General features: G+C 41.4%; 1 protein-coding gene across 3 annotated transcripts in view; it reads right to left on the bottom strand.

The window, feature by feature from the left end:
- The window catches only part of klhl5 (kelch-like family member 5), a 63,254-nt gene that overhangs the window by 25,617 nt on the left and 27,637 nt on the right, over positions 1 to 10,000 (bottom strand). For all 3 annotated transcript variants that reach the window (XR_013934928.1, XM_080456621.1, XM_080456620.1), the window contains exon 2: positions 7,165 to 7,353. Coding sequence is in view for 2 of the 3 variants with exons in the window: in XM_080456620.1 (XP_080312746.1) it covers positions 7,165 to 7,353 (189 nt within the window). In the remaining variant the exon portion in view is untranslated. The remainder of the gene's footprint in view (positions 1 to 7,164; positions 7,354 to 10,000) is intronic.

The raw sequence follows: 10,000 nt of genomic DNA, 5'->3' as shown, positions 1-10,000 counted from the left end.
AGAGAGAGAGAGAGAGAGAGAGAGAGAGAGAGAGAGAGAGAGAGAGAGAGAGAGAGAGGCTAAGAGAGAAATAAGGAGAGAAGGAGGACTGGGGGTGGAGGAAAGAGAAATAGAAAGAATCGGGAAAAAGATAGAAACAGAGGGAGTGAAAGAAAGAAAGAGGAGGAGGAGGAGGTGGAGAACGGAATGCTGATTTATCATGTTCTCTCTGGGTCTCTAAACAGAGCTGGAGTTTTGTTCAAACTGTGCTGCTTGTAGCAAACTCCTAGAAATGCCTTTATAGAAGTAGTCTATTCAGCACATACAGCATGTGTGTGTGTGGGGTGGGGGGGGGGGGGGGGGAGGAGAGAGGAGAGAGAAGGGGGTGTGTGTTTTGTTCCCAGAAAAGAGCTTTTATCCCTCGCATACAGTAAATCAATGCTGTACAATACAACTGCCTTCTTCTAAACCAGGACAACTTGCTCCCACCCCTCACACAAACACACACACATACAGCAAAATCCTGAATGTTAACTCTGAGGGCCCTTATTTAGACCATCTAAGGCACACGGTGGCTTATGGTGAAAAATTCACGATGCAATTGCGTTGGGGGTGTGTCCGCTTTCCAATTTCACCAGTTAAATGGCGCCTCATCGGGGCGCAAAATTCTTCTCAGTCACAAAGAGGAAGTATGAAAAGTCACTGAATTAGTCATAGGTGTATTCTGTTTTGGAAATGCGGTTATCGAGTGCACGGCTCTGACAGGAAACATTATATTCTCACGCTGAGGAAGGAAGTGGGCTGAAACGTCCGTGTTTGATCCTGATGCTGGGTTTTTCAATAAATAAGAGATACTAAAAGGGTGTGTATTATGTTTTGGACATAGCGTAAATTAGACCAATCAGATTGTCTTCTCCCTTTAATTCCCTTTAAGAGCTAGGTGCGCTTGAGATAGGCGCAATGCTCTTTAAATGATGGATTCTGGAAGTTGGAGGAGACATGAACAGTTTTCTGTTGAGGAAAAGTGAGAGTGTGAGACCAACCAGCACATTAATAATGTGATAATAATGATTTCAGGAGACGGGAGGAAACTGGCAATTTGGGCATACAAGGAAATCACACCTTCCTCCAGCAATGTCTCCTCATTTATATCTGTGATATGTTGACATATCAACTTAATAATCACACGTTATGTTCTTTGTTTGAACCACAAATTAAAGCATGATAGAGATGCTGTGTCTTGTGCGTCCTTGTGTCGTAGCTCCAAAACTGTTACTGTGCTCTTAGAGGGTATTCACTGTAACGTGAGGATATTCATGGTTATCCCGATAATGGAAATTCACCATGAAATGGTCTTATCTTTATCCCAATAAAAAAATAAAAAATACAACCCCCCCCCCCTGTTAGGACCAGTTTATAATATCTGTGTACAGAGATATATATTATAATGTGTGTATATAAGTTCTTTCTTTGATTTGTATTCATTTAATTGAATTCCTGCAATGTATTAATCCAATGTGTAATATGTCTGACAGTCCTTATCAGCTAGTAGAATTCCACTCCACTGTCTCCTCCTTTCTCCTGTCTGTGATAATAAAGTGCTTGGCAGAGGGGAGGATGCGCCATTGTAAGTTGGGATCGTGTCCAGTGAGATACATGGTCGTTTACAATCCTCGTACGAGTAAAAGAGATCTCGTGTGTCACGTGTCTTTCTTTATCTGTGTGTGATCAAACAGCAAGGGGGTTTAAGATAACGATCAAGAACCTATCATTTCACTGGTCCTTCGTGTCGGATTTCTACGTCGTTTTTGGAAGAGGAGAAGAGGACGCATCGCAAGTCTATCGATAGCCAGAGATCTGAGAGGGTCCTGCAAGCCCTGGGGTGTAAAGTCGCACCAGGCCGGTGTTCACCAGTCCGAAATCTTCTCTTCGACGAACGACTGCCGAAATCTGAACGTGATCACACGCCTATAAGAAACATGTAAGTGTGGTCCTTGTGTGGACATATTGTTGTTATTACTAAGGTGTAATATTGACAAGTGTGTGTTAAAGTTACATTCGTGGTCCTTGTGTGGACATATTGTTGTTATTACTAAGGTGTAATATTGACAAGTGTGTTGTAGTTGTGCATAGATAAGCAACTACAGTTATAGTTGTGTTGTAGTGGCGAAAGCCACTGCATTTTATTAGCTGCAAGAGTATACTGGTACAAGTTGAGTGTGTGTTTGTCACGGTGGTTGAAAGCCAGTGGGTCTGACAGCCCCCTCCGGGGAAATCTAGTCGTGTAAACTGCTTTGTCTATATTTATTCTATATATCTAGTATAACCCCCATAACAATCTCAGGGGTGTACGGTGTATGGTTTGGATGTGATAAGTGAGTGATAAGTGCGTGATTCCCTGGGGCACGTCTACACGTGGTGGACGTGGTGAATTTGGGTGTGATACAGTTTTTGGCCAGTATACAGCAGTGCCTAGATAAAGTTTGAAATACTGTACACTTAGTTAGGATAAGAACAAGATCTTTACAGTGAATAAAATAATTTCTACACATTGAACAGAACATTATAATAACCACACATATTTAAGTTCACCCACATAATAGTAATTGACTGCTAATATGGAGAAGGAAAAAGAAGATCCTGGGAAACAAGTGATTGTAGTCGATGTTACCAACGAAGAAGTGAAACCAAAGGGAAGAAAGAATATAAGGCCAAAGAAGGCCCCCGGATTTATGTATAGATGTGGTCGTAAGGGCCACTTTATGGTTGTTTGCGAGTCAAACACAACAGTGGATGGTTGGAATGATGAGAGAGATTAGAGAAGAGAGAAAGAGAAGAAGGTAGGAGGCTGTGCGCATTAGAGCGACAGCGAGAGAGAGAGAGTTTTGTAGTAAGAAGAACATGTTTTGTTTTGTCTAAAAGATGTGTAAATGAGAGAGTGGATTGTGCATTTTTTCGTGATCTGTATGAATTGCCCCACATAGATGCAGAAATCATTTAAACATTTCAAAATTCCATGTCGTGGTGCACAACGACATGGAAGGAGTGATGTTTAAATGAGAGTAAGAGTGTATGTATGTGTGTGGATGAATGTATTTTTTTTTAGTAACAACATGAGCAGTACAGTCCACCTAGAAGTTATTTTTCTGCATGAAAGGAGGAAGAGAGAGAGTGTGCATGTGTGTTCAGGTGTTAGTGTACATGAATTGTAAGTGAATGTGGTGTTTGGGTGTAATACATATGTACTATATGTAAAGTGTGAAGGGTAGCAACAGTAGTGTGAACAAATGGGTTATGACGTGCGTGTGTGCTTGTATACGTGCATGTGTGTAGTTTCATGTACCGAAAAGACTGTGTGTGTTTGAAGCATGTGGAATGACGTCACTTACGTTGGAGAGAGTCAGGTACTGTGTGTGTGAGAGGAGTGAGAAATATTATAGAAGTGATGCATGAGTCTGAACCAAATCTGTAATGTGCAGATTGTATGTGTGTCTGTCTGACTGTCTGCATGTGTGTGTGTGTTCACATGTGTGCGTGAGAGAGAGAGAGACAGAGAGACAGAGACTGATTACTGGAGTGTGTGTGTGCGCTCCAGTGAGCCTGCCTGTGCGTGAGTGTGTGAGTGTGTGTGTGTGTGTGTGCGTGTGCGTGTGAAGTCCAGCCAAGAAAGAACAGGAGAAGCCCAAATAATTTTCAGTTTAGAGTATTTTTACTCAGTTTGGGAACTTTAAAGTATCTGTACAAATTTTTTAAGTATTTCTACTCATTTGAGTATTCCACAAGGGCTTGTTAAGTCCAGCCAATTTCTCAAGGGAAATAGCAAATTTTGAGGCCACGTTTCTCAGTTGTCTCACGTTATCTCTTGTGTTGATTTATTTTGGGAGAATCTCCCACACACGTGAGGTATGTGTGGAAAACCACAAGTAAGCTCTTAAAGCACTTGAAGGTCACGGGAAATAAAGCATCTAGCTTCCTAGGCCACTCACTCAGCATGACATGATGCAAAATTATGGGTTTAACTGGTTTGTTAAGAAAGAAAAAAAAAGATTAGACGAGCTCCTCTGTGTAGGCCTTGCCTGACCATACTAATCCCTTTGTCCAAACTGAAAGATGTTAAGGCCTCTAGGTTTTTACTCCAAATGTCTCTTAACTAACCCATTAAGACCTGGAACCTGTGTAAATTTTTGATATGTACTGAACCTCATCTCACTAAAGTTCGTTGCCAAGATGCATTTTCTACTTTGTTTATTTTTTGCTGCACAGTAGACTAGCAGAGGCACTTTTACGCCTGGGAAACGCTTATGTAAATAAGATAGCAAAGGAACCTAGTCGCGCTTCACATTGGGAGTTTTTATTTGTTATGTCTGCCACCAGTGACACAGACCATTTCACACTTAGGATCTGAAGTTGAGTCATGACCATAGGTCATATCTCAAACAGGAGGGATGGTACACATATAATATATAATTAAGCAGCATTTTCACACTTATAATTTTCAAAATTATGCTAAACAGTTTTGTACATGTTTTTAGACAATGAAAAGGTAACGAAAGGCCATATGTAAGACTATTATTTCCACTTCTTGAAAAGTGATGATACTGTAAAACTAGATTGAAGTACAGATGTGTCAAAACGGCCATAGCCATAATGCGAATAAAGTCCAAAGTGCAAATTATCTGTCTAGTCTTTTCTCTCTCCCTACAGGGAGTGAAGCACTGGTGATCTGCATGCCGTGATAAAGATCATCAAGCGAAAGGACCAGGACCAACTCTGCGCTGAGAGGGTCCGTTCCGAGTCCTGGTCACCAACACAATTGCTGTGAAACGTGTTATTTGGATCCACAAAAGGCCACTGTAAATTGGTGCGAACATTATCAGATATTTAAGTAATAGGAGTGAAAAAGCCAGCAGCGGGTGGGGCCGAGCTGATAGCGCTCAGGTCAGACCCAAACCTGGAGAAGACTCCCATTAGAATATTCCCCATCCCCATTCCTATTACACTTAGAATTGCACCCCTGGTATTTTTGTGAGTTTTATAATTTCTATGAGTGTATTATATATTTGTATTATTAAAGTTACTCGTAAATCGAGGAGTGTTGACGAAAATGTTTCTCACCGTCTAAATCTAAATGCTGGGTATATTTTTACGCTAATCAAATCGCTAAGACTAAAATGTGAATGTTTATGTTTGCACACATATAAATATATCTGCTTCACACAACTGGTCATGAGAAGTGACATGCCTCGAAATCCAATATCGCTGGTGAGCCTTGGGAGAAAATGACTTTGAACTAACAGCAGCTATTTGCCGTGTAAACCGTACCATCAGTTGAAATACGCCCTAAATAGTTAAGCCTGTATGTCACTCGGAAGCCTAACCTTTGTTATGTCCACGCTGGCTCTGTGAAGAAGGGTCAGATCAACGAACACAATTGTCAACAGACATTAATGCTGACTCCCCCGTGTTTGTTTAGATCAACTAAGAATTGGAGGTTGTAAGAAAAATACAATCTCACTGGTAATCCCGTGCCAATAAGGTTGGTTTGTCTCTCTTTCCCCATCTTGGAGTGGGAAAGCTTATGTTACGTGTAGAGACAATTAACTATAGACGTAGCCTGTTCCTCAATACTACAATGACAATTGAAGAGGCCCAAAACCGTGAGTTTGAGTCAGCGTCGTTAATGGCCGTCCAGAATAGATGGACTCTTGACCTTTTGACTGCTGCGAGTGGAGGGGTCTGCGTTTCTGATAAAAAGGACATGTGGTGTTTTTTTTATTTCAGATGACATTAATTCCAAGAATGTTAGTGACGCAAAGCAAGACCATTAGTGTATGGTCAATGAAAAGGTCGTGCAGACATGCGGCGTTGTCTCAGACTGACGATATGTGTCCCAAGTGCTCCACTCCACACGAGAGTGTGTATTCCTTTCAAGCCCTATTTGAGAGTGACATAGAAAGTTAGTCCCAAGGCCACTGGAAGCGAAGAGGCAAATGTTTGAGTTGTTGGGTTGATTAATAAAAATCCTGTTATGATGTTCATTTTGAAATGTGAAGGCAAGAAAAATGTGATTGATGTTCAGAAGTATTAATTAAATGAACAACAGGAGGGAATGTTAGGACCAGTTTATAATATCTGTGTACAGAGATATATATTATAATGTGTGTATATAAGTTCTTTCTTTGATTTGTATTCATTTAATTGAATTCCTGCAATGTATTAATCCAATGTGTAATATGTCTGACAGTCCATATCAGCTAGTAGAATTCCACTCCACTGTCTCCTCCTTTCTCCTGTCTGTGATAATAAAGTGCTTGGCAGAGGGGAGGATGCGCCATTGTAAGTTGGGATCGTGTCCAGTGAGATACATGGTCGTTTACAATCCTCGTACGAGTAAAAGAGATCTCGTGTGTCACGTGTCTTTCTTTATCTGTGTGTGATCAAACAGCAAGGGGGTTTAAGATAACGATCAAGAACCTATCACCCCCCATCCCCTATTTGTCACCATCTGTGCTTGAAGGACTATAAAGGAGTAGACGACTGGTGGAAGCCTCCTCCTTGGTCTCATCCTTGTACACATGAACCCCTGGTCTCATCCTTGTACACATGAACCCCTGGTCTCATCCTTGTACACATGAACCCCTGGTCTCATCCTTGTACACATGAACCCCTGGTCTCATCCTTGTACACATGAACCCCTGGTCTCATCCTTGTACACATGGCCCCGACTGTTGCTGTGTACCAGAGACCACGTGCCCAGATACCCACAGCAACAGAGCATCACACTGTGATCTACAAGATGGATGAGAAGCAGATGCTTGTGTGTGTGTGTGTGTGTGTGTGTGTGTGTGTGTGTGTGTGTGTGTGTGTGTGTGTGTGTGTGTGTGTGTGTGTGTGTGTGTCAGAATTTCAGACGGCTATAGACAAACTATGAAAATAACTGGGGATTTTTATGAGTGGGCTGCTTGTGTGTGTGTGTGTGTGTGTGTGTGTGTGTGTGTGTCTGTGTGTAGGCTACGCTCTAGTGAAAATTGTGTGCTTTCTGCTGTCGGGTGGAAACCTCATATGTCCAAAACTGTTACTTTTCAGGATTCAAATTCAAAAATATCATCATTGATCAACGAAAAAAAACAAAAAGTTAAAATATGGAGATGAGAGATTTCGATATGCTCATGTATTCATGCCTACCTGTGGGCAGGTATCCTGCGCTCCCCCGCCACCAGCGTGACGTCACACAGCGTCCGTGACTTCAGGTAACCCTCCATCTTGCGGAAGGTCACATCGGCGTGGGACAGAGCGGTGAACACACACTCCTCTGGACACACGCATGGCTCCATCGACACGCATGAGGACAGCGTGGCACTGCTATTGGACGTCCTATACGGACACACACACAAAAGAGACATGGTCATTATTTCATAACACAGTAACCAAAAGTTACAGCCAGGTTGCCAGAGGCCAGAAATGAAGTCCACAAACAATAGAAGAGGCTTGCACACTGACACAAAAAGACGTTGAGGCTCTTTGGGTGCAAAAATATATATTATTTATTTAATTACAAAAGTTTAAAAAGTGACTTAGTGAAAAAAGGTGACACAAGGAAAGGACGTTTCGGTCCTCAGACCATCATCAACACTCATTATTATTTAACACACAAATAAATATGGCGGTCCAGTCCTGTTTTTACCAGCTAATAACTATCTCTAAAATTAAGTATTTTGTAACTCCTGCTGAAAATGTCATCCACGTATCTTTCCACATTACTGCATCTCCATATACTCTTGCCTTAAAAAGAATCTCATCTCCCAATTAGTTCAGAACGCAGCAGAGACTAAAAGAACTAAAGAACTAAAACCAGAGCAGAGCACATTACACCAATTTTAGCATAACGCTGATGAAGAGCTGCTAAGGAGCCAAAAAGTGTCCGTTTGTCAGACTGATGCTGCGGTAAATGAGTGCAGACTGTTTCTTAAGACCAATTTGAGCATCCCTTCGATGGTTATCTACTCACTTTAGAATTGATTTCCAGATTTTATTGATTATTTTTTAAGGCACAGTTCTGTCTAGCGGCTAGACAAAGTTAAAAGGTCTGTGATGTATCACAGACCTTTTAACCCCTTATGAGCAGGATGAGATCCTCAGGCAGGGCCCTGTCTGAAGACAAAAGGCAATTGGCCCTTGCCATCAGGGCCCCTGGACTTTGGAATGACCTGCCTGAGGAGATCAGGCAAGCAAATTCAGTGTTTTCTTTTACATCATTTCTTAAAACACACTTTTATAGATTTGCTTTTACTAGCTGATTAGTCTGTTTTTTGTGCTCATCTTTTTATGCATAGCTTTTGTGTTTTTTTTTATATCTTTGATGCAAGCGCTTTCTAACTGTTTTAAAAAGTGCTATAGAAATAAGGTTTATTAGTATTAATATTGAGAGTGTGTGCTACTTTCTAAAAGGCAAAAGGCAGACAGAAAAAAAGAAAGACAGTTAGATGTGTCACCGTGCACATACTGAACTTTCTCACTCACACACATGCATTCACACACTATTACACATTTCAACAGGGTTATTATAGTATGGCGCCAGCAGCAGACAAAGGCTTTTTAATGGTCCAATTACTAGAGGTAAATGGCCAGATAAATTTAGCCCACTTAGAAGAGAAGCTGCCATTTACATCGCTATGGGAGTCAGCCCCATAGGAGAAGCTGAAATTTACTCCACCAAGAACTCCCAGTTTCCTAATACAGTATCTATCCCAACAAAGGGGAAACTGAGCAGGAGCACTGGTCCATGACTTCAACATTTTCTATTCATGAGTGGAGGTGTTGAATCAAGGTTGACTATTTTCACATTTTTCTTTTATTATTTTATTTATACGTTCATTTGGACGAGACAGCTCATATTGATGAACAATACATACAAAATGTAGTGTGAATACACCGGATTTAGCAAGAATGCTAGTTTCCAACAGAAAACAAGCAACATTACAAAAGGCACAAATAGAGTACAAAAGCTTACAAAAGAGAAGAAAAAACAAGTATCAATAAATAATAGCCAATTGTTTTGCCTATAAAAAACAAGACAAGACACCAAAGAACATTTTACATTTTCTGATTTTTTTTAAATGGGGCTTAAGAGTTTAAAATCGTATTCTTATAGTTCAAACTCGTGAGGAGCATGGGATAGTATGTTTTACAAAGTTATGCTCTGAAGCATGGCTTCCTTGTGGCTCATCACATATCATGGCTACCAAACCAGCATTTAATTTACTACGGCCAGAGCTGAACTCCTATATTTTCTTCAGCAACAGTGGCAGTCCTACAGCACACAGGCAGAGAGACAGGGAATTTAGGCACACTTTAGGTTGCGAGGGAGCTGGAATGGGAGAGAGAGATGAGTGGGTAATTGTGCCTGTGTGTATTCACATTTGAGGGTAATAAGTATCAAATTAGCACACTGTTGTGGGACAGAGCGCTATCTGTATTACTGTATACCATACTAATCATTCTCATCATTACCTCCGCCAGGATATCATGTACTTGGCCCTGTGTGCGTGTGTGCGTGCGTGCGTGCGTGCGTGTGTGTGTGTGTGCGTGCGTGCACGCATACTATTTTGCAAATCAGTGTCGTGTTTTTTGTGCACGCTGCCAGCAGGCCAAGGACCTCAATTCTGGAATATTATTTCTAATCATAATTTATTTTTATTTTACAATTGCAGAGCAATTATCCATCCAGGCTATGGGATAAGCGGCTGGCCAGGCTATGGACCAGAAAGAGCTAACTGCACCCCATTCGGATGCAATCAATGCATTGAATTATCATACCATTGAATGGGCGAAGTAGGCGACATACTGACCTACCCGTGATTTATCAGACCATTCATTGGGTGTTATCAGGACATACTGACCTACCGACGGAGATGACTTATATAAGTTAAGTTTCTGTTTCTGTTTTGGACCATGACGGAGGCGCACAGTCTCAAGCGAACTGGAGCCACGCGAAGCACCACCGAGCGAGCTAAAGTGTGCG

The sequence above is a fragment of the Gymnoscopelus braueri genome (genome assembly GCF_963280865.1).
Source record: "Gymnoscopelus braueri genome assembly, chromosome: 2".
Lineage (NCBI taxonomy): Eukaryota > Metazoa > Chordata > Actinopteri > Myctophiformes > Myctophidae > Gymnoscopelus > Gymnoscopelus braueri.
Note: the sequence above shows the minus strand (reverse complement) of the source record. Positions and strands in the feature narration are given on the sequence as shown.